Consider the following 26,073-nt stretch of genomic DNA (forward strand, 5'->3'; position numbering starts at 1 on the left):
TCTATCATCCTAGGGGTAATATTTCATGAGGCCTAGCATCCTAGGGGTAATATTTCATGAGGCCTAGCATCCTAGGGGTAATATTTCATGAGCCAAGACAGCAAAATTAGAAAGAATGCTGCACTAAGGAGGAAGATGGGCTGCAACCCAAACACTATGAGGCCAGTGGTAATGCTGTTATTGATGTTACTGGGCTAGACTTTTGAAAAGCCTGGAAGAAGAGAGGTGAACAGGAGAGTGAGACAGCCCCAGCTGGGACTGATCTGGTCTGAATAGCTCAGTTGGGTACAGAGTAACTACAGATATGGATATAAAACCTGTGCCAAGTTGAAACTTGGGGGCAATTTCTAGAAAAGCAGAACTCCTATACCTTAGACTGTACACGTGAACTGAGCAGATGATAGCCCTTACTGTTGCCTTGAAAACGGCGGAGTTTGGAGGAAAAAGCTCTACAGCACAATCAGACAGCTTAGAGGTAAAACCACATTCCTCTCTTCCTCAGTATACATCACTAAAGCAAAAAAGCAGGGGGCTACCCTTAATTAGGCAGATGTGAAAAAGCTAAACCGAGGAATGAGTCCTCATTTTAAGGTGACCCGTAGGTCAGGTTTCAAACCGAACCATTTTAAGATTTAAAAATAGAGTTCGTCCTACAGATAGACTAGTCACCTCTTCACCTGGCGTCAATTAAGCATTGCTTGAATGCGATCAGTGGCCTCAAAAGAGCTGGAGGGCTCTCCCTTCACCTTTCACTCACCTTCATCAGTCAGGAGAAGAAAAGGGAAGGACAGTTCTAGACACTGTTCATGTACGCAATTCACTTTGCCCGTGTTTTTATATTGGAAACACTGAGCAGTACGTAATGAAAATCTATCAGTAATGAAAATCTATCCTATAAATAACCTTTTTAATGGCTTAGACCCCATATCTCAGCATCAAAAGCTCACAGGCTGAAATATTCTTCAGTCTAACTGATGTTTTAAATTATTTTAATGACTGTCATTTTATGTTTTAACTCCTTGGACCAATTGCAATTGTTCTGAATTTCAGCTTTGCCATTCAATTATCACATGAGCCACATAAAACTCTTCTAGTTTCCTGCTCTGATGGGGTCTGCACATTTGCAATTCTGCTTCCCAGTGCACTTGTGTATGCGGCTTCGAAACCCTCTCTGCCAGTAAAACCGAATTATTTGATTGTTCCGAGAAAACGAACACAAAGGGGACATAAAAACACCAAGCTGAGTTTATTTAAGATGTGGATAAACGTCCATGGAACGCTCCTGGCATTATTTGCCCAGCTCTTTTTAACGCTGTGGTGGTGCAGCGTTTTGGATAGTGTAGTGCCTAAGCTAACCAGGCTCGTTCAGCATCTTCCTCCAGGATGGGATCACAGATAGGTTGTATAACCCAAGTGCGTTGCACCCACTCACTCACTGTAAACTCAGACCCTGCAAAACTTCCTGGAGAGTGAAGAATTAAAGGAGAAAATTGTTCAAAGCACTACAATGTGCAATTTCAACGCGAGGCATAATGGAAGTAGCTGTGTGGGAGGATATTACTTCATTATAAACCTACATCAGATGCCCAAAGATTTCTGTCATCTCCAGAGATCGTTCCATCAGGCTCTACAAGAGGTTTTCCAGTGGAAGAAAAATAGCCCCCCGCTCCCTTCGGGCTTGAGAAAGTTGTATGGCTTTTTTAACAGTTTCTAATGAAATCCTGTATTATTGCTTCTCCCCTGGGAGACTTCAAAAGTCATGCAAACTTCACAGAGCCCACATGTTCATAAACCTCAAGCAAAAGACCAGTAAAGAAATAAATTGCAGTTCTCCAATTAGCATTTGACATTCTCTACTGTTTTTTTTGGTGGGGTGAATTGGTCTTTCTTCTAAACCATGCTGATAAATTAAATGAGTTACTAAACCCGGCATTATTTCATGTTTGAAGGCACGCTGAAATCAAACACTCCAATTCACAGTGGGATTTGCTTTCTGCATAATATTTGGGGGAAATATGAAACAAACCCAGCAGTTTCAAACATGTTAGAGGGGCTAATATGTACATGAATATTTTCTTCAAGCTCCTTATTGTGTATTCACAGCTACTGCCAAACACAACAACGGAGACGGGGCATTAGGATATGAAATGGGAAGTGGTCAAATTTTCAAAGTGAGCTGCTGGGTGCCGAACACTTCTGAAAATCTGGCCCTTGACTTTTTGGTGCCGTTCCAGAAAGAAATATCTCTGTGCTGGCAGCTGGCCAACCAGCTTTGGAAATCCTTTCGCACAGTTATTTCAGTAAAGCATAAAAGGCGATCCCCAGCTTTCTCTGCCTGATTAAGCACTGTCACCAGTCACTATGCAGCTCTAAGGTACGCATGAAATATTCCTAGATAAATCCTCCATCTCCCGAGAAATATGTTTCCTGTACAACTGTAAATCCAGGTTCTGTGTTGAAACTAATCCAGTCTGGCAGTGCTATGGCCCTAGAAAAGTTTCCTTGGAAACGACAAACTTATGCAATGGCAAAGTCATCCAATCTTTTCATGCCACTATATTATATTAAAAACACCTGGTTTATTTATACAATGACTTACAGATCAGGCTCCTAGAAATAATAATACATAAACTTTATAGCAAAAAATATACATATAATAATTCATCCTTCTATGATATATAGAAATGATGTATATTTGTGTGTGTGGACATATATAAATATTTGGGTTGTACTTACGTTTAGGGCACTTGTGTATAGGTATGTGTATCTACATACACACAGTATACATTTATATATCTTTCTAGGTGCCATGTGTGTACACATAAACACACATAAATACACACACAGGAGCATATTTACACTCCGTGAGTAGACGTGGACTTTGCAGAATCGGCACACAAACAGCTGGAGTCCTTCACTGGCTGTGAGCATCAAAGGGGTCAGCAACACCCACATTAGTGTCCGCGGAAAGAGAACTAGTGTCATCGCTGTGGGCACAGGACTGGCTTGATGCATCTTCCTTTGTGAAGAACTAGATTTGCCGGACAGTGGCACCCTGCAATGCAAGGCTTGTTGCATGGGCCGATCTCATTCCAGTTGTCGCACGTTTTGACACATCCTGGACCACAAGTATCATAAACTGCACCATGTTTACACTGGGTTGCTGAAAGGAAGTTAAAAGGAACAAAATATGCATATTACACAGAGTCCCACAAGGAAAGTTATGTATCTGTTTGCTTGGTTTCTACTGCAAATATCAAAAAGCACATTTTGATATGATGATCATCTGGAGGAGAAGATTACTTGCAAAGAGATTCCACTATATTAAATGCAACACTACTTTACATCACAAATATAAAGGTAGCAAAATTCCTAATCAAAAAGGTATCCAGTTCCTAGCAGTCTTGAACTTTTTGAGGATTTTAACACAGCTAATGATATATAAAGCTTTGGCAAGGTTTGTATCTATAAGCAGATCTATGCTTTATATTTAAAGCTTAATATTGTTTATTTATTTGTTAGAATGCCTTTTGTCAAAGATTCCTGAAACATTTACAAGGACATACAGTTATCATCAGACCCACTCACTCTACAGAAAGAAGAAGAGAAAGGAGAGTCATTCACCATGTCAGACTTCCTATTCCCAAGATTATACTTTCAATATTGCATATTGCAGCAAATCAAAACACTGCTGTTAATTCGGCAGCACCATTTCTAAAACAATTTTTTTTAAAACTCAATTATTTCCATGCTTTAGGCTGTTTTACCAAGGGATCACTGAGAATGAGCATTCTTGTGTTTAATGATTCCAGTATCTCTTCATTGATTTATGTAGTTGATGATAGTTCAAAGCATTTCCAACATGAAACCACCGAGGGCTCAGCTAAAAGCACTATACCCCCACCAGATCAATATTTAAACTCTTAACATTTTATATCCTGCTTTTTTAGTACGGAGAATAATACATGGTTCGATAGCAAATAAAAGCCTGTTATTCTTTCTAACGGCTGTGCTGATGGCAAAAACAAGTACTGATAAATAGTTTATAGATGGTAAGAGGCTCTCAAGCATCCAGAATCATCTCTTGTGATTTACAGTGAGGTGGTTGCATTGAGAAGGTTTCTTCCATTTTGAGACAGATTGAAGGTCCACGTTTTTTAAAGAACAGTTCTGTTAGGGACAGAAAAATGCTGTTTTGTTGTGAGAATTGGCCTTAGAATGCCATTACAGTACTGTTATTATTCATAAAGAGAAAACAGGCGAAAATAAATTGATTAAATATGTATAAGAGTGTATCACAGAGGATGGAAGTCTTAGTGCTAAGGCATCATAAATTTAAGGGGTTCCTCTTTACCAGTAACAAAGTGATCTTCAAAACAGCATCAGCTTCTTGCAAATTTTACTTCCTTTGCATGTTATGACATTTATACATACATGAAAAGCCCCGAGGAAGGAATTCTGGCAAGAATGCGTACAAAGTTCTCAGGGCACAGATATTAAATAAGCTAACAAAAAATTGGAAAAATTGGATAGTACAGCAGAAAATGACCCTGGAGTTACAGAGAATCAACAGCTGAATATTAGATAGATATTAGATATTAGGTAGATATTACGGAGGGAAAAAAAATGCTTTCTAGCTTTAAGCATGAGAAGGCACTGGAGCAAGCTACCTAAAACCTCTGTAAGACATGTTTTTTTGAACATCATTTTAGAATAGGCTGGAAAAAACATCTCTCAGCAATGTTCAAGATAGGCTTATTCTGCATAGATCTTTTGAGAACTTTTTTCCAGCTTTACACTTCTGTCTTGCTCTGCATTATAACTTTCATGCACATTAAAGAAGGAACAAACAAAAGGCAGAAATAAAATGAAATTTAAATGAAACAGCAAACTTAGAAGGTGGGAAAAACATGCAAGCAATATTGAGCGTACAGGACAATGTTAGATTCACAACAAACTTTGCACTTACACAGTGTGTTAAGAATAGAGATTGAATCTCTATAAGAGGGGAAAGGAAAATGTGCAGAGCTCCCAGGAGCTTTGCAAACAATGTATTAACTGTCAGAAAAGCAGACCAAGATGTTCAAAGATGGACAGTGATTGTCCACACACAACGTGAATTATCTTAAGGGGGCTGATTACTAGAAGATTTTGTTCCTCCTCTCTGAAAGTGAGTTTCCCTTCAAAGGAACTCTAATTGACCAACCACAAACTGAAACATTAGGTTTCAGTACATTCAGTTTCCATAAAGGTCTGCGAGCTTCAGTTTTTGGGCTGCACAGGTTTCATCCCACAAAGCTTTACTGCAATAATAGCTGCCCCGTTCATTCCACCTGAGCTGCTTGGTGCCTCAGCCGGTGGCTTTGAGGAAAGTTGGCCGTGATCTCCTTTCCACTTCCTCATCTCTGCCCCAGAGCAAATGAGAATATATTACAGGCTGCCCTTGACAGCCATGGCATCTGTAAGTAGTCCCTAGCTCTCCTTTACCACACATGGATGTGGTATGTCAAAACACCTCCTTCTCCTTCAGATGATGCCATGTAGAAGATATGATGACTTTATTTTCTGCTGTAGGCCGTCTGTAATGGCATTATTAACTTGCTGTCAAGGGAAAAATCAGAAAAGTACAATGGCTGCTGTTTAAGTTCCCTGGATGGCTTTTATTGTTGAGTGCTTCAGTTGTTAACATGTGGTGTGATTGATCCAGAACATTCCACTTCATCAACAGTTTCAATAATAAAAATGAAGACATTCTGCAGTAGGCTTCCCAGGGACTGCTGAAATGAATCAGTACCATGTAAACATGGAAAACAGAAGTGATGCCTTTGCACCCGTCTTTTAAGGCAAATTCCTCTCTTAAAGAACCGAGTTCTGTTAGTAATAACTTCCTTCGTGCACTAGCAAAAAAAATCAAAAACCCAACCCCAAAGTACAAAAGTTACTAATAATACTGCATTTTGCAATGTTACCAGTCCCAACAGGATTTTTCCACTCTTCTTCTAGAACATGTGTTTGGCATGACAGACGTGAGCTTCCTCAGACCGCTTTCTGAGCTGGCGGGATGATAGCCAGCTCCAGTCCAGAAGCCATATAGTCACATAAATACAGCGCTGTGCCTGAGCTAATAAACCCTGCCTAATAAGGCTATAGAGTTTTCAGACCAGAGCTGGTTTATTCCAGCCAGTTTGGCAGTTTCACAGAGAAGGCTTGTATCTGTCTGCGCCTGTCTTTGTAGACATGGCTGTAATTATTTAGGAGGAATTCTTGTTCCCCAACACAAAAGCCAAAATACCTAGCATGGAACTGCTGAAGGATTCCCTTGGCAGATGATATCTGGGAAATCTGATTCCACAGAAATTTCTGAGCTAATATTTGTGTATCAATGAATCATCATGCTTCCTCTGTTGGTGTTGCACAGTTTGGGCTTTCGAGGTGTTTTGTAGGACTTTCGAACTGAATGTCACTCGTGGTGCTTGCAATTCACACCACCTCCTTCTAACACAGTAGAAGGCAATAGATCTGGGCACTGATCTTCTAATGATACACTTATATTAATCTTTTCAGCTTTCAGTTTTTAATGAGTTTCCACTGAAAAGTCACAAGAGCCTTCTGATATGTATTCACATGGAATAAAGCAATTAAAGGAAAGCAACATATAACAGGGAAAAAGAGTGACTTTGGCCAGAAAATTCCACAGCAGAGAAGAGTCAAAATCAGATACACACTCATCCTCCTCTAGCTCAACCAATCACACAGGAAAAAGAGGAAATTGTTCAGTTTTTATGAGGCTGTTGGAGCATGTCAGCACATCAGTGTTACCAAGTGCACTTTGCACTTCATTATAGTCCATATCTGCTTTTTCTTCTTGCCTGTGTAGTCATGCCCATGGCAGGGACTTATTGCCATCTGCCACCCTTGAGTCTTCTTTCTCTCAGTGCCCTGAGAAATTCAATGTTAAATTACTACGGCCCAAGGCCTTTCACCACTTCAGTTTACTTAATTGCACTTTATAAACTGTTTGCTTAGCCTTTCTTGGGCTAAAAAATAAATCTTTTTTCTCCTTTCCTTTTCAAACATCTTCCTTCCATTTTTATCCTTCCTTTTCCCTCTTGCATGTATCACTTTCTCTTATTTCTTCTTTCCCTCACGCTGTCTCTCCTGGATTTTCTTCTTCTCCTTCACACATATTTCTTCCTGTGCCCATACTAACAGGTCTCACTCCCCAGTACTTCCCATGGAAGCCAGTATTGCTTTCCAAACCGTCTCAGTTCCCTTTCCGACCCTAACCATTTTCCTTACTCATTAGCTTCTTCTCTTCACTCCTCCAGTTAAATGACAGCTGACATTCCCCTTACCGAGCCAACCTCAAAGGACAGCAAACCTTGAGCAGCAGTATTTTGCGGAGGACTTAGAGGAGGCCATGCTGCCACACTGGGGCAGGAGGAAGAGCATGTAGGGAACAGGGCATGGAATTCAGCCTCCCGAGCACCCTGTTTGGCTAGCCCTCCAGACAACATAAGTTTGCTAAAGATTATAAAAAATGAGCTAAGTGTACAGCAGTCAGCGTAGAGGAACTGGCAACCACACAAGATCTGGTTTTATAACACACAAAAGAATAATTAAAACCTGACTTTACTAATAAGTATACTCCATTTTCATCAGAACACAGCTCTTCCAAGTAACCCACCAGCTATGAAATGTCAAGCAGGAAATGAAAGTCACAGAATGCTGAAGTTTTATTACAGATATATTGTTTCATACCCAAGAATTTTTTTCCGTAATTAGGACACAATAATTGTAACTACAAGTTTTAGGGAGAAAAAAGTAAGTTAAAGATTAAAATGCTGGCCACTGGTAACATATGGAGTGCGGTGGATGCACTAATTTAATGCTTACCGTACGATTTACTGCGGATGGTGCTACTTGTTTGACGTTGGATGCGTAAATAAGTGTTTTGAGGGTACTTAACTATATACAGCTTATCTATATTTTCTGCTTAACAATATTTCCCCTTTCTGTCTAGAAGTCTGCACTGAAATTAAAAAAATTGGGTGGATTTAAACACTTCTTTCATTAGCTTTAATGGAAGATGTGTGTTTGAATTCTTTCATAATGTTCTCTCAAGGACTGTTTTTGCCTTAGAAACTTTTCTTGTCTTTGGTAAAAAGCCAGAAAAAATTGTGAAAAGAAGCCTCAATTAGTTAAGTCGTGATATGCCAACACTTGTATAAACTCCTTAAGGCAGGGACTAAAATTTTTTTATTCTTTTTACAGCATCTGCCACAGTGAGGCCTCAGTCTGAAGTGCTTTGGTCAAAAAAAAAAAAAAAAAGTCAGGATGCTTGTTTCAGGCTCTGCATGGATCTGCTGCCAGATCAATAGATTAAAATTACACACGTTATTAGTGCTGTCTGAGACCACATCCTTGAACAGGGCTTTCACTTAGTGACACCCTGTTTGGATTGTTCTGTTCCTTTGTCAGAAAAAAAATGAGCCTTTCAGGAACAGTCCATCAAATGTAATTTGCTCTGTCACTCACCCATCCTTGTTATCGTGCCTTGAACAGAAAAGGAAATTGAAGTTGAGAGAGTAGACCCTGAGCCACACACAGTCACCAAAATGGACCACAGAGTAATAGCTCTTTGACCAGCACTGAGTATCCTTCTCTCATTTTTTTTTCCAACTACTGGCAATTGCTTTACATAAATCCGAATACATTTCCAGGCAAACCGATGCCATTATAGAACGTTCTAAATTAATGAGACTGTCATCAGGGAAAATGTTCATCTGCAATACTGCATTTTACTTCAAGTGCCCATGACCACAGGCCACCACTTCTCATGGAAATCATTACTCACAATTACTTGCAATTAATGCAGTCCTAATCACATGGGGAATCTGGTCCAAGTACCAAAACTAACACAGGTTTGCATCTTAATATTCCCATTAAATACATTCTCTCTTCTTTCCTTGTGGAACCCACTGCAATCATGTATGTATGTTGTCTGTGGAAATATAACTATGCTTTAACAGGAGGTCAAAGGAGTTTAAACATTATCTGCAATCAACTATTTACATATCCTGAAAGAAAAGGGCATGTACTTCTTACTGGAAGTACATAAAATTAAGATAGGCGGTATTAGAGGTGAAAAATTTTGCAGTGAAATAAACATTTCTAGTATTTGATGGTTGAAAGTCTTTCCTGGTAAGGTCTTTCTCCATAACTCAGGATGCAGCTTCCCTGCTGATGCAATTCCAGTCCTTTCTACCCGGTTCATTTTGATCCTTCTCCACCAGTAAAAGGACAGCCTATCCTAAAGTAGCCTATTAGCCTATGCACTGGCTCACAAAGAAGTGGTCCCAAAACGCTTACCTGCGCAGTTCTGCTCCGGTACCCACTGGACTTTCAGCCCTTCCCTCTGACAGGCGCGGGTGTATGCCAGGAACGACTCGCAGTAGCAGTTTTTATGGACTGGGCACTCACACATGTCTGTCACACAGGACCTGCAGAACGAAGCCCCAGAACAAATCAGCAAGGAAAGCTTTGGCAGATACCTGTCCGAGGTCTGGAGTCGTTCACTTTCCAGTCACGTGGAGTTAATGCCACAGCAACTTGTGCTAAATGGCAAGAAAGTTAAATGTGTCTCTGCTGTCACATCCCAAAGGCTCATCTCTTTTTTGATATGCTGCTCTGATGCAGTGAAGTCTCAAGAGCACCAGGGAGATAACAACGCAGAAACAGAGAGGTCAGAAGACGACTCAAGAAACATCAGGCAGAGAGGACCAAGACCACAGTGGGAGAAGGCAAACTCTACTTTTGTAATGATTTTGTATCAACACAAGATAAAGACTTCTTTCTTATTCCCTGGAAATTAATCATTCAACAATTTTACCCGTAATAATAGCAGCAGTGTTAAGTGAATGACTTTTGCAGGTAATGAGCACATGCCTTTTCATGCAAGGGATGAGAAATGGTGCTTTCTCTCCAGGTTACCTCCAGCCTCTCCCTGTTTTGGAGGCCCCAAAATAGTTATATGCCTATTTTCTTAGCAGCATCACTACTAAATGCCAGATTTTAAGAGACTCCAAAGGAGCAGGGGTGATGCAGCATAACTGAGCAGTTCTCATGCTAGGAAACCCCCCAGGCACTTGTTAATACCACCATCTTCTTCCATTGCGTAAGATGGGATCACCACAAAACACGGCAGGGAGCAAAGCTGCTAACATGGCCCTAAGTGAAACTGCTACTGCGTGTGTCACCACTATATTTCAAGTTAGCTCATCCAGAACGTGTGCCCATTTGGCACAGACCTAAAATATAACTGGCAAGAGCTGGCAGATTTGCAGTCAGCAGTTTCTGCGTATGCAAAATGCTTAGATGCTTCTGCAAACGCAGCAATGCAAATTCAGAAATGTATCTGCTGCTCCAAGTGGAATCATTAGAAGGCAGGGACAAGGTACAGGGAAGACACACTCATCCCTCTGAAAATCATGCCCTCAGTTCCTCTGCTTTCCACTGAGGGTGCTCTCTGCACGCACCTTGGGTGTCACTGGGCAAAAGCCCCCTGCTCCAGGTACCTCCAGGAACTTCTCTGTTCCTGAGAGGACAAGGCAACATTTGTGAGAGGCACAAATCCTCCAGAAAGACCAAGAGCAGAAGTAAAAAATGAGCTCTCCATGTCAATTGGTCTTGCTGTGGACCAAAAATTCAATTGTCTATAAGAAAATGATGGATATAGGCTTAATTTTCCAGAAACTTTCCCCATAGCTGAATAGTTAATAGCTTGGAAAAGGTGCAAGCACCTCAGTCAAAGTGATCAGGAGCCCTAACGCCCATACATTGCTCTAGAGTCATTTGGGACCCTTTATTCAAAACTAGGAGAGAGGATTAGCGGTCCTTCAAACACAGACAAGCTTGTTTCTGCTTATCCAACAGTGCCCCTTAAAGAGGAGTATTTCCCCTTGCCAAAGTCGCTGGCTGTTTCAGTGACCATTCATACGGTGAAAACTGACAGTTCTGCTTGACATTTCCATGAGCTTTTAATCATTTTGCTCTCAGTGGACCCCCTACATGAAATTACCTACAAATTCACTGTGACAAATAAGCAACGTAAGTGCTGATGTAAAAAGGTTACCTGTCCTGCATTTACTGATATGTATATATTTTGGATAAACAGAATTGCTTTGGATCAAATACGTACCATGTTTGTATTTACAGACCAGTGGTTTTCATTTGAAATAACTTTATTTTCTAGGGACAATGTAATTTTATTTCACTTTAGTTCTGCAGTAAGTCACTTTACATCTTTCCTGGTAGCAGATGCTGCTGTAGGGGTATCACAGCTGATAGGCTGCAAGGAACAGATTAGCACGACATCCTTGGCATTGTTTGATGTTGTTAGCCGATAAAAGACCTTGTATAAGCACAAACGGTCACCTTTTTATGTGACACACTAAATAACTTTACACTGTTTTCTTTGGCCACAACATGTTTGTGATCCCTTGGTACCATCCCTGCAGCAGGCACTGCTCCGTGTACCCCGTGCCATTTAGGAGGTGTAGGTCTCATTTTACGGTGAAGTAGATGCTTGCTTGCTACTGCAGCAAATTATTATCACAAAGAGAGTCTGTAATAATCTCCACAGATAGAGTCCATTATCAAGATAGCATTTCATCATCTTTTTGTTTCTGTGCTAGCCTCCTTTATCAATCCCGTTTTACTGCTCTCCACTCAGGTCTGGTTATTATTAATGCCTGCGGTGTTGAGGGATGCTCGCCAGTGCTAGGTTGGCTACGTGTTCACTGACTTCCTGCCTTAGAAATTATAAAATCCTAAACCTGAGGAACTTCCTCTGCTTTTTAGAGCATAAATACATTTTTTTACCATTACTCAGAGGGGGATGCCACCTCCTGCACTGAGTCAATGCATCTACAGCTACCTCAGGTGCTCGCATCAGGTCAGGAAATCTCCAGGCTCACTACCAATCACGCAGTCTTTTTAATCATTAACATGTTCGTGGCAAGGCTAGCACTCACCCTGACAAAGCCTGGGCATGGTCTGGGGGAGTAGGGAGGCCAGGGCACCGTTCCCAGTCTGCAGGAGGGCAGCCACGCTCTTTGAAGGTGCAGAGAGTTTAGCCCCTACATGCATGTGAGCAATACAACGTCATTAGCCCTTGGCATTGAAATGGCCTTGGACATCCATCCAGAGTGAAACATCTCCACTCTGGCTGGGATCAGCGCTGTTTGCTACAGTGTGCAGCACGGGTGCCCCCTAAGGAAGGCAGCACGCCACGTGCGACACAAACGATCCTCTGATCCGTTACACACCTAATCGCTTGTGTAATTTTTATTTTCCTGAAGTGTTTAATCCTGGTGACAGCTGCTGAGCTCAAGCCCTAGGCTTGGCTGAGGAGCAATAATCATATTGCAGAAGTTTTATTAATGAATTACAATTGCTAATTATTTGTAAGGGTAAATTAATTCATTAATTAAGGTTAAATGAAAAATGAATGGAAAGGAAACTATATCCACAACTGCCAAGCCTAGTCAATCAAATAAAACCTTTTTTTTTCCCCTAATGAAATTCCTTGCTGGCAAGTTTAATGCATTAATATTAATTGTAGTTAGATGGATTGGCAGTCAGGGGAGAGGGGTTTTTTTATATCACTTCTGAAATCAGCAGGGAGCAGGTACATGGTTGGTTTGATAGCCACCCCAAGAGTCGAAGGGCAGTTCTGGGACAGGACATGGAAGCAAAAGATGTCCTTCCTCTGGGGGCTGGCTAGTGAGGGGGAGCTGGCGATGGCCCACGGGCAAGCTTTGACTTTGGGTCTGTATTTTTTTCAAAACGTGTTTACTTCTTGCATTTAATTACATTTCTCACAGTTACTGTTGTTACAGGTGTATTAGAGGGCTATTACGGGATGCTTCACTAGGTAAATTTAAAAACTGATTCTTGTGTGCTGTCCTAATCCTTTCCCCTTGCAAAAATCTTTGGTATGGCCATAGCTTTTTTTTTTACCCTCTCCAGTGATCGATACATTTCAAAAACTATTCTCTGCTACTGCAGATTCTGCCTCCTCTTCATTCCTCCTTTGAATCCGATAAATAGATTCAGTGACATGAAATGCATGTATGCAGAGGCTTATCTGTACTCTAGGCTGACTGGACTGTTCAAACAGCAGGAAAATACACTTAGTAAAACTTTGGAATTATGCCGATAATGAAGCCGCACTGACAAGTTACCATACTGCACACTAACGGAGACTTTGGGTCTTCCAAGGTGTTGTAACTCTTTACCAAAACCAAAACATTTGCTTAAATGAAGTAAAATTGAGACTACATATCAGAAGCTTAAACATCGAAACATTACAGTCATATAGAAATAATCCCAGAGGAAGACTGCAGTGCAAGTTCCTTATAAACTGAAGCCATTTTACCAGCTATGGAAATACACACAAGGTACTTCAGGCAGCCTTAGCTCTGCCCTCGGTGAAATCATATAGAGATGCAATGATGTTGTGGTCCAAAAGAAACTTACATTTCTTTTAAGGACATATTTACATTTCTAAAAAATATCTGGCTGTGGTGGTGTGCTTTATCTGGAGTCCCTCCTCCGAATAAGCACCAGAGCACAGCCAGCCTCTTAGTCCTCAACTGGTACCAAGTGCCTCACTGGGATTCCTTTTGATGCTGCCTGTGCTGCCTCCAGGGATGGGGCTAATTGGGTGTGGATAATCACAAACTGTTGCAAGGGGAAATCCATGAAAGTGAAGGCATTCGGCAGCTGTGGGACACACCCTTGAAGGCGACAAACACACACGCTCTACTGCCACATCTTCAAAGCAAACTGGATGACTACGCTCCTTCAGCAACAGCCCTTTTTCACATTAAACCATGGAAAGTCTCCAAGTCCCACAAAGGGTGAAGAACTGAGTCCTGTGCTACATGCACTATTAAAAAGAAGAAGAAGAAAAGATCACAGCAATGCAGCCTACAGCCTCATCCATGCCATGCGGGATTGAAACTGCAGATGTTCACTTGCTGAACATCAGCAGTTCCTTTTCCTTTGCAGTACACCCAAATCCAAAACCACAACCAACCATTTCAGGAGGGACTATTTCTTTTTGCATTGATGTTTTTTTTCACATTTCACAACAGGAATGTTACGCAGTGCATTTTTCAAACCTTTTGGTACCTTCAAGGGGCTCTACGCAGATGGAAAACACTAACATCTTCCTCTTTCCACCAGTAGGTCTCAACAGAAGCAATTGGAAATATTGCATGACTACATCCATTTTATATATGTGAAGAGGCATCAGGTGGTGAAGGGGTTTCTCCTCTCTACCTGGGATAAGCTGTACACTTGCAAACTCCAAAGCCTGAAGGGTCATCTGCCTAGAGAGGAGGATTCATTTCCAGCCCCACCATCCTGTGAGACAGACTTCTTGGGATACCTTCTTATTGGGTATGCCAAATCAGAGTTTTAGTACAAGCTTGGCCTAATTTAGCACTGGTTATGAAAATAGCCACACTCTACACAGCAGCGAGTTTGGATTCCCATAGTCACACTGGAGTGTTCACAATTCAGCAGCAACACTCAGGATTTATTTTTCCTGATCCAAAATTAGACCTCCTTTCTCTTCCTTTACAGGAAAAATAAAAGCCAGTGGCTTCTGTCAGTAGTTATGTAGTTACAAGAAAATTTGGGCTGTTTTTCCCATGAAGTTTCAATGAGTTGCCATTATTTATGGCCCCAGCTAGAGAAGTCATTTCACAAGGTAAGAAGATGAGAAGATGAGCCATATTCTGCTGTATAATGGAAAGGCTCATGCTGTTGCTATTGCAAGCTCTCTCTTGTCTGTATTTGCATGTTTAATCTTACTGAAGTATTGAAGCATTGTACGTAGAGCTGGAGACTTTTTATGGCTTTGAGGCTTGAGAATCAGAGGCTTGAGATCATTCTTTCTCCAGAATTTACTACTAATAATGCAAAAGCAGCAAATAACTCATGAGAAAGGTAATTTTGGAGGCTGCTGAAAACACAGAAGCCCTTACATCTATTGAGTATTCGTTCAAAGCACTTGCCTGGGGAACAAACTGTTTCATGCAGCAAAGGCAGTCATTTTCAAGGATCATTTCCTCCAAGAACAGGTAACTATATTTTCACTCCCTCTGTGCTTTTCCCACACATCATCACAATGGTAACATTGCCTTAAATTGGGGATCTGATAAAGGCATCCATAACAAAGTTAAACCATCAGTGCCTTAACCTGTTTTTTCAGGTAAGCAGGAGAGCGCCCAGAAGAAGCGGCAGGCAGCATATGTGCGCTTTGTACTGGAGACTCCCCCATGGTACAAGAACTCCCACACTGCTGAACTGGCTCCAGAAAACCCTAAAAATGTGGGAGCAGAAAGGGAACTCACAGCTCATCTTTGGTAAGCAGTGCATAGCAAATCTACTGCAGGCTTATGCTTTCCATTGGGAAATCTCATTCCTATAATGAGAGCATTGGCCATAGCGCTTGAGAATATCAGAGTTATTTTTGGCAGATTGCAGAGGAGGAGTTTGCAGCAGTAGGCATTTGAATCATGCCTTCAGATTTCATCCTGATCCCTGATTTTTGGGCAAATTTGAGTCAGCCCTGGAGTGTATTGCCCCATGGAGCCAAGCAGAAAGAAATCATAAAATACACAACTCCACCAAAGCGCAAGAGCCGCATGTGATCTAAGATTTCTAGGGCATAGCAGTCACGTTACACACACATTGAAGAGTCCTAATTTAACGCTGAGTGCCATTGTTCCTGCTCCAGATATAGACTTGGCACTCAGAGATAATTAAACAGAATCGCACAAGATACCCACATCCATCCCTGCCTTGCCAAGGCACCCTTCCAAAGCAGTTATTTAGAGTTCAGTCAGCTTGGGAAAAGGATGCTTTAAATGCAAGTGGTAATTATTGTTGGTAATTTCCAACATAGCAGAGACAGACCGCAATTCAATTTTGATTTCTTTGCATATCCAGCTCCTTTAAAAAAAGTCAGAACCCATACTTTCTTCACAGAGGGTAAGCAAAAATGGTATTTTCCAGACACTGAATAAATGAAGGTCCGTGTAGACCTCTGAAAAAGCATACTGTGCTGCACAATATCACCACAAATCTATACTACGTGCTGTTACAAGTATTATCCAAAAGCTTTTGGAAAATGCCAAAAAGAGTGTTCTATGTGTATTTTTAACCTTTATATAAAGGGTATGCTGTGCCAGAATTGTGTTTTATTGCCTTAACCACCATTACCCACAAGAATATGGTAAAATGAACAATGAAATGTTCTGGAACATTTTCTAAAACTGCATAAAATTAAAGTTCTCAGGACAGCACTACCCTGACACCATATTTATAATCTCCCTGAATACGTAGTAGCAGTGGTAAAGGCACTTAAAAGGAGGGAAGGAGGAAGAACCAAATAAAGAACAAAACAGTACAGCAATCTCCCCTACTTCTTTCTTCACGATAATTCTCCCACTGACATGTCAAGTAGGCTTTTTCTATCTTGTCCTTGGATCCTTAAAGGCCTCTGTGGCTTTAAATGTTCTTTCTGGTCCTGAGAATGGAAAGGTTGGCTAAAATCCTTCCACAGGGAAATAGCTGAACCGTGACTGAGGAAGACAATGAAGTCCCACGCTGGGCTCCAAGAAGCATCTGGTCTGACTCAGAATATTTCCTAGAGCTGAAGGTTACAGTACAGTTGAGCAGCTCACTTGCCACCTTTAGAGAGAGTGGATTTTTGCTCAAGAAACTCCAGAATATGGAAACACCATCCACAGACCTGGAAGAGCTGACTTCTGCTCCCAGTCACTTTTAGAAAGCAGGAGAGAGTTTTCACCTCGTCTTATTCTGTTTCAGTTGTGTTGGGCCATGCAGAGTTTAAACTTAAGTCCTGGCATTTGAAATAAATACCTGTATGTATGAGAACTCAAGTGATTTGAGTTTGAGTTCATATGTAGCATATAGCTTGATGTGAAACAGTTAAAAACCACTTCTCTGTGCACATTACATACGACTTTGTATACAGAATTATTGGAATAAAGAGGACGTACAGCCTAAGTTTCTTAACCCATTTCAAACAAGTGCCCAATATCACCCTGAAATGTGCCCATCAAAAAAGCTCTCTTTTACTTGCTTACTTGAGCAGTATACATACACTTTGTTCCATTTTCTTTGGTGAGATTACTTTTGTACTGTCTGTATGTTGTACGATCTATGGTTTGTCTATCTGGCTGGAAAATACAAGGACCATAATAACTCTGCTCTAGAACAGACAGTTTTTCCAGACTCTTTATAAAGAGGTCATTTGCAATAAAAAGTTTGGGCCAACAAAAAAGATACAGAGGCAAATTTAGGAATATCACCTGGAACTTGATACTGAAGGTTCAAAAGCTGGAACCTGGTTTCTGAAGACATATATTTCTTCAGTTAATTACAGAATCACAGAATCAATCAGGTTGGAAGAGACCTCTGGGATCATCGAGTCCAACCATTGCCCTGACACCACCCTGTCAACTAGACTATGGCACTAAGTGCCATGTCCAGTCTTTTCCTAAACATCTCCAGAGATGGTGACTCCACCACCTCCCTGGGCAGCCCATTCCAATGTCTAATGACCCTTTCTGAAAAGAAATTCTTCATAATGTCCAACCTGAACCTCCCCTGGCGAAGCTTGAGGCTGTGTCCTCTTGTCCTATCACTAGTTGCCTGCGAGAAGAGGCCAACTCCCACTCCACTACAACCTCCCTTCAGGTAGTTGCAGACTGCACTAAGGTCACCTCTGAGCCTCCTCTTCTCCAGGCTAAACAACCCCAGCTCCCTCAGCCGTTCCTCGTAGGTCAGACCCTCCAGACCCTTCACCAGCTTGGTCACCCTCCTCTGGACTCTCTCCAACACCTCAACATCTTTCTTGAAGTGCAGGGCCCAGAACTGGACACAGGATTCAAGGTGCGGCCTCACCAGTGCCGAGTACAGAGGGACGATCACTTCCCTAGACCGGCTGGCTACACTATTCCTAATAGAGGCCAGGATGCCATTGGCCTTCTTGGCCACCTGGGCACACTGCTGGCTCTTGTTCAGCCGGCTGTCGATCAGCACCCCCAGGTCTCTTTCCGCCAGGCTGCTTTCTAACCACTCTTTCCCCAGCCTGTAGCGCTGCAGGGGGTTGTTGTGGCCCAAGTGTAAGACCCGGCACTTGTTCTTGAACCTCGTGCCGTTGGTCTCGGCCCATCTATCCAACCTGTCCAGATCCCTCTGTAGGGCCTTCCTACCCTCCAGCAGATCGACACTCCCACCCAGCTTGGTGTCATCTGCAAATTTGCTGAGGGTGCACTCAATCCCTACATCTAGATCATCTATAAAGATATTGAACAGCACCGGCCCCAGAACTGAGCCCTGGGGGACACCGCTAGTGACCGGCCGCCAGTTGGACTTTGCCCCATTCACCACCACTCTCTGGGCTCGGCCATCCATCCAGTTTTTAACCCATCGAAGAGTCCACCCATCCAAGCCCTGGGCAGCCAGTTTGTCTAGGAGGATGCTGTGGGAGACAGTGTCGAATGCCTTACTGAAGTCTAGATAGACTACATCCACAGCCCTGCCCTCATCTGCTAAGTGGGTCACTTTGTCATAGAAGGAGACCAGGTTGGTCAAGCAGGACCTGCCTTTCATGAATCCATGTTGGCTGGACAACATGTGGATTAATATCTACAGTCATCGACTTGCACATATGCATCACATAATTGGTAAAGATTACAGTAGCTGTATGTCTAATGCTACCTGATATGGCTTATCATGCATTTGTGCAAAGCTTTCTGGTGAAAACAACTCTTGGTGCTCTATGGATTTAGTGCTCAGAAAGTCACCTCCTAAGCAGTTTTCTACCAAAAATCCCATCTTTCATAGGCCCAGTAGCGTAAGGTGTACAGCCTATGTGCTCATCACTGTGGCAGTGTGTTTCCAGAAGCCCAGAATTTCCCCTTAGAAACCACAACCTAGACAAATTCCTAAATTTCATTATTTCCTGTTTTGTATTTCTTAAGCCAATACAATTCCTTATTATTTATCCTGTTCTGACATCATGCAGCAGTATTCAAGCTACTCCAACTGACCACATCACACTGGTATTTCAGATGTGTATATCAAGCCTTTGTTAAGAGAGGAAAAGAAATGGAGGATGTCTTAGTGGACCTTCTCAGTATCCATACTAGTACTTCTATATTTCCATTCAGCTCACCGTGTGCACATGCTTAGCTTAGCACTTCCACTGCTAATGGGAATTTGCCTTATGACAGAGTCACTCCATTGTAATGGAATTTTCAGTGTCCTCTGGCATAGCTACCGTGCAAAATCCATCATCATTCTGAGCTTTTACATTATGTAATTAACATAACATTTTATCTTTTTCTCCATGTCTAGACTTGATTTTTAAAGAAGAGTCCACCCATTCTCCAGTTCTTCAGACACAAGTGGAGACTGAACTGTCATATCTTACCTAGAGGGAGGAAAAATGAGTCATTTCAATTCAATTTCAAAAAGACAGACATGTTTTAATATCTAATTTTATAGCATTCAAATGGTACTTTCAATCAACAGTTAAACTTTGTTACTATGTTTCATACAGTGCAAACGAACACGGCATAGACTAAATTAATCTAATATGACTGCATCAACTTTCACTCTAGTAGACAGAGAGCCCATTAGTGTGTTCTGTGTGACAGTTCTCATCTGAGGAAAGCCAGAGGTTTTTCAGGAGCTTATAAACATCCTAGACAGAACCTCAAAAATTATTGAGAGGTTTTTGAAGTCGTGGCCCTACACAAACACAAAGCATGTCGATATACCAATAGCATATTGCCATAGTCATGAGATAGAAGTACAAAGTAACACAAGATTTAAATCATCTAAAATAAAAATTCAAAACAGATCATCTCCTTTTCTCTACCAACAAAATACATCGTGGCTCTGCTATGCTATCTGTCATAAAAATGTGTCATATCCAATAACAAGCACGATGAGAACACAAAGCAGAAAATATTTCCGAAGTGTAAATGTAAACTGAAGTTATCTTCAGCTTTTGATGATGATTCACTGTATAAATTTCCAAGGAGGTCTTGTAATATAATAATAAAAAACAGGCTGGCTAATTTAGAAACTCACATTCTTAAACTCTGCAGAGCCCACTCCCTGGCTTAACCCATATAAAATTAACTTCAATCAAGCATATTTTTCCTCTAGGTGGCTGCAGAGCATTTAAAAAGTTGCTGGCTCCAGACGGAATATGAAAGAAAGAGAGCAAGGGAAAGAGCATATAGGAGACCACTACTTAGAAAACAGCCTTCCTCTCTATCTTGCTCCCTTTACAAACCAAGAGCCAAAATCTCATTTCAGCCAGGTCAGGCTCGGTGAGCGTGCCACCCTTCCAGCCTGTCATACGCTCCCAATGCATTTCATCTCAGAGGTCTCCCTGTTGGCTCTTCATCAAAGATAACTGCTAAAAAAAGGACTTGCAAGAAGTGGCATAAGAGACAGCTTACCTGAATTGAAACATTCAAAAAACCGCTCTGTTCCTGGTCTTATGGCTTCCTGCATGGTTCTGGCCCAGACCCATATGAAGACATAGGCACATAAAGCGTGATTTCAGCAGAATTCAAACACCCAAATGCAAAACTGTAGTCTTGGCTTGGTTGCCCTGACCCCGGCAAGGCTAACCTTTTCATGCTGGCTACTTAGCTCCTGCCTTTACATTTCCTCAGGCACCTGTGCTTTTGTTCTGCATGTTCTCAAGACCGTGTAGGCATTGGTGGGCATAAGCCCAGCTGTCATCTCGACAGTGAGGCCCTCCTGCCCATGGAGAAGGGCTACCTTAAAATAGCAGCAGTGCTGCTGTGGTCCCATTCAAGATTTGATAGACCAGAGGAAGAGGGTGAGTGTAAGAGTTCGATAGTGACACAGGACTCAGCCAGGAGGCAAAGACCTGGTTTCTGGTCTCTGGTCAGTTTGACTTAGCCTGCTATTTCATATGCAGAAAGCTTTGGATAAGAGATGCTCTGCATACTGCAACAGTTTTTTAACCTTCCTGAGTGCAAGGTGTCAATTGCAGAACACCGTACAGAGCCTGAAAATAACAGTGGATGAAATGCTGCCTCCACTGAAATTGATGGGGATTTTCCTACTGACAACACAGGAGCTAAGACTTAGAACTGCTATCAGCCTTTTTTTTTGCAGTTTTGTACTTCAGGGCTTTGAAGGATCCAGATTCTTTCAGGACACAGTTGAACATTAAATTCAAGCTTCCTGAATTAAAATGTTATGAATTAAAATTTCCTGTACTCGACATAGCAACTCCACAACATATCAGCTTGGCCTGGGAGCCACAGGTACCCACATGGATGTTATAAAAGTCAGAATGACCTAATTCTGGGTGAGACGGGATGAGATGGTACAAGCAGATGGAGCCAAGGTTGGTTTTCCTTCATGACAAACTCACCTATGAGTATGTTGGTTTGTGCACAGTCATTTACTTAGCTAAATACAAAGACAGCTCTGATGTGAACCGTCTTTAAAGAGAAATGCCAGCCATGAGCATGAGCAAACCCTCCCTATCACAGAACAATCACCATCACGGGTTATTTTCCTGCTCAACTGTGGGTGATGCCCAGTGGCAAAGATGCTAAGATAAATTCTGGGCTTCATCTTGTATACAAAGTCCTAAACATCTGAATTTGACTTTGTCTCTTTTTTTTTGGCTAGGCAGGGACTCTATGGAGCAGATCAGTGCCTGATATTAGCCACCTTGAGCACGCTGCCTGATGGAGCCACAAAGCAATTCATTCTCTCTCCATCACTTTTCACTCCATAAAATCTTCCCTGGCCCTCCCACAGAAGCAGCGGAGACATCTCAGAGCTGTACCAGTTTGTTATGAAGCTTGCTGTCAAACTTGGCAGTGCTTGCAAGCTACTTTAAACCTTTCTCACCAGTGAAGTTTGCGGGTAGAAATTGTCAGCGCTGAGTGTGCCTTTCAGTCTTCAGGAAGAGGGAGGCGGCACAGCTGCGGCAGAGCAGCCCATATAGCACATCTCCTGAAGAAGCCCAGCTGACAGGAGAGGGAAATCCCAGAAGGCAATACGGAAGGAAAAACTGGTGCTGGAGGTTACGCAGGATTCATAGTTCATCTTCTCCATGGGTCCTCGGGAACCACAATGTTTACAGCCCGTACCTCTGGGAGGCCACTGATTTCTTCCCTTTGAGGTGAGCATGTGGCACCCGCTCAGTAGTTTTTCTGCTCCCATGGATCTTTCCACAGGTGGGGAGCCCGAGGGCCCGTATGAAAGCATGAGCGGATTAGCTCTGTCAAAACAAAGATCCTGTTTTCGTGCCAGTAAGGAAAAAAAGGAGGGAAAGCATGAAACAGAGCATATGATATATAGAAGGAAAATTGGTTTTTAATAGAATCTTTTCAAAGTTTTCCATTAAACTTTGGTCGCTTGCAGTGCAAGTTTTGGAATGTAACTCCCTCATCCCCTTAGGATGGTCTGCGTTTTATTACATTAGTGAGGAAGCCCAGCTTATTCCTAGCAGAGCTACTGTATGAAACGTTTCAATCTCAAGCCAAAGTGGCAGAAGAAAAAGCCCCTTCTGATTGATTTTCAGCCACTATTCTGGGGCCAGTGATTTGACGCAATTTTTATCATGTGCAAAAGAAACTTTCGTTACCAAGCAATAGTAAATCACAAATGATTACATCATAATGAATGAGATTATATGCAGCCAAATGTTACCCATATGATGACTAGATTTCAGCTAAGATACCGAACCAGAATGAGCAAAGGAATATGTCAGAAGAGGGGAGGAGGTATTGGTCATGAATCAGGGGGGATGAACTGAGTAATGAGAGAACATTAGAAGCTCTTCCTTCCCTCCCTCTTTCCTCCCGTTTCAGTGATGCAGGGCACATGAATATTAGAAATAGCTGCACTGAAAGAAGAGGAATAACTGCAGTACCAGCAGTCCAGGAGAAAAAAGATGAGGATCTGGACAAGAGGCAGTACCGTAAGTCTGTCCCCTTGGAGCAGGAAGTAAGGTGGAGTAAATCCTGTTACACAGATCTGTGGCAATTCTTACAGTTCAGACATGTTAGGGAGGCAGAATGAAAGCTGTGCCTACGAAGACAAACCCAGAGAAAGGATGAGACACTTCAGTAGGATCACAGGAGTATAAATAAACTTGTATATATCTGCATAAGCCATATCAGTTCTGTGTACAAAAAGTAGCTATGGTCTCCAGAGATGCCATATAGAAGATTTCATAAGCTCTGGCAAATCATTACACACTTAAAAACAGGGGAAATGACCAAGTCTTTAAGATGCAGATCACCTCACAATGTAGCCAGGGTCATCTTCTCAAGGTGTCTCCGTTCAGATCTAGCTTTCCTGGGTACCGACTGAGCCTTCTGCTTTGATTCATGGTGAATTCTGCAGAAAGTGCTACAGAAAGTGATGTGATTTCTCCTTGGTCTCTGAAGTTATTTGCCTGTGGCCATTCCTCTGAGTTGCAAGACAAGTTGCTCTTGAACATGCTGTCCTGAGAGATCTGTTCTTCAAGCTACTTCAGAAGAAACGCTGCAGTATATTGTACCAATCCTCTCTGTCTTCCATGTGAATCTTGTCAATAAGATCTGTGTTAACCAGAACCGGTACCGTTGTACTCCTGTACTTTGTGTGTGCATACAGGTTGGCTCCTTTTCTACTCCTAGGTCAGTAATGCAATAGGCTATATGTTGCACTTCAGTTAGACAAAAGCCTTGTTTACTCAGTTCAGTAAGAATTTCATCTTATCTTGAAATCTTCTCAGAGAGATTATATTATTGTGACTGTCAAGCCCAGCGGTTCTTAGAGATCCCTTTATGTAACAGCAGCAGCAGCCATGGAAAGAAAGAATCAAGAGGCAATGAGGTTCTTGATCCCATCTGGGCAAAGAGTACAAAGGGAATCATCACATCTGCATGAAGAGAGTGATGGTGATGGAGTATTAACAGAAGAGGCAAAGTCCCCAGAGTCAAACACTGTGGGAATGAGTAAAAGCCACAGAAGGAAATGGAGGCTAAAGAGAAAGGCCCACAGTAAATATCTGCAGATGCTGTCGTTTGCAATGGGGACTGAACCAACAAGGACATAGTCACACACTCACATAGCACCTACTAGCCTTAAAAAAAAAAAAAGAGAGAAAAAACTCCAGCCTCACCAGTGGAGGAATATTCTTTTCAAGATCAAAAGTCAAGCAGTAATAAAATCCGTGTCAAAAACATAGGCAGAGGAGGTTGTGCATGCTCAGTCGTGAACATCTGCACTAAGAAGCCACTTAAGTAACCACGCAACAGCATGGAAGAAACATCTGCAGCATGTAGACCACCAGCTGTGCAGTAATAATACTTTGAATATCCAGAGTGCCTTTCATCTGAATACTGCAAAGCATTTTCCAAACAAATTAAGCTTCACAACACCACTGTGAGCTTCTTATTTAATGGTAGGATTATTTCATCCTGCACCAAAATGCCATTGCCGCCAGAATGAAAAGTAACACCTGTTTATCATCTCACAGAAATGTTGTCCAGTTTTCATGACGGGAAGTGACAAAAAGGCTGTAGTTAAGTTAAAGTGCAGGAAGACTTGAGGTGGTCAGAATTAAATGTTTAGAAATGAAATTCAGAAAAACAGAGTATTACCCCCCCCCCCCCCTTTACTTTTTATGCAAACTGTCCCATTAATTTTTATGCCCACATGCTGTTACTCTTTGGTCTTTATTTCACATTGGGAAGAGAGAACTTCCTCGGGAATGTACTTGTAGGGGTGTCTACAGATGTGCTCAGAAGTACAGAAAAATACCTTTCTTGGTTGCGTACACTCAATAAAATGTATTGCTGTGCACTGTAAATAGCTCTCCTTTGTACTCCTTCAGATCTGTTTTTATAAGGCATCCTGATGATTATACTACAGCACTGCCTTCCAAGGCAGCATGCCATCTAGTAAGTCCTAAAACAAACCTCTTGCTGTGTGCACTTTCAGCCCCGTGGGGTACTCCATGTAAGCATCATTCTGACCTGACTCTACCGAGTGAGACCCGATTGTATGTTTCGCAAGAGCAAGGAGAAAGGCTGGAGAACGTGACTTTTGAAGATAGGAAATATTGCAGACACCCCATTATTATTTCCTCTCTCTGCTTCTTAATACACCCAGTTTTCAATCCCATTGAAATGTTAGTGGAGGAAGCGGTTTGATGGGGAAGCTGCAGCGGGGAAGCTCTAGCAGCGAAGCAGGCTGGTCCTTTATCAAATGAAGCTCAGTACTGGGTGAACAATGTATAACACTGTATGGGACAGACCGAACTCCGCAGAGCTAGACAAACAGACATCTTTAAAACTTAAACTTTTTGAGGGCAGCAATGAGATTCTGATCTGTGCTTGACACTAGCACCCTAGGATCTTAACCTATGAGTAAGGCTTTTTGATGTTACGGTTAAATAAAAAGAGTAGCTAGGACTTGGAAATGACTAATTGTATTTTTAAGAAACTGTTAAGTGAAGCGTGCTTGGATATTAAGCAAATAGCTCTAGCTTTGGCTAAGGAGTATATTTTAAGCATTTTCACATTCACCATCTCTGAGCTGGTCCCAGCTGGGCATGTGGTGGTTAACCTCAGGCCAACTTCTCCCTTCTCCCAAAAAGCTGGTTACAGAAGGACACAGCCTGGCTTGAGAAAAGAAGGCTCTTTCATGGTTAAGATTTTCCAGAAACACTTGGTGTTGGCATAACTCTGTCCCTGTTGAAGCCCAGGGTAAAATTCTGTTTGTCTGTAATGCCAGGTATGGTTGGCCAGCACCAGCTGCTTTTGACGTCTCATCCTACACGACCAGCTCTGAAAAAGTTCTCTCATATTCACATACTGACTTTTCTCCAGAAAGAGCTGTTTCTCCATGGATGCAACCGAATGCATGTGCCAAGTTGTTCATTATCCCACCAGGACTGAC

The 26,073-nt window shown here is 42.0% G+C and overlaps 1 protein-coding gene across 2 annotated transcripts in view; it reads right to left on the reverse strand.

The window, feature by feature from the left end:
- Nucleotides 1–2,616: 2,616 nt before the first annotated feature.
- Nucleotides 2,617–26,073, reverse strand: part of BMPER (BMP binding endothelial regulator) — a 148,987-nt gene continuing 125,530 nt past the window's right edge. For both annotated transcript variants that reach the window (XM_068405195.1, XM_068405194.1), the window contains 2 exons: nucleotides 9,373–9,503; nucleotides 2,617–3,163 (listed from right to left, as the gene is read on the reverse strand). In XM_068405195.1, the coding sequence (XP_068261296.1) occupies nucleotides 2,982–3,163; nucleotides 9,373–9,503 (313 nt within the window). In that variant the 3' untranslated portion in view covers nucleotides 2,617–2,981. The remainder of the gene's footprint in view (nucleotides 3,164–9,372; nucleotides 9,504–26,073) is intronic.

The sequence above is a fragment of the Nyctibius grandis genome, chromosome 7 (assembly GCF_013368605.1).
Source record: "Nyctibius grandis isolate bNycGra1 chromosome 7, bNycGra1.pri, whole genome shotgun sequence".
NCBI classification, from domain to species: domain Eukaryota; kingdom Metazoa; phylum Chordata; class Aves; order Nyctibiiformes; family Nyctibiidae; genus Nyctibius; species Nyctibius grandis.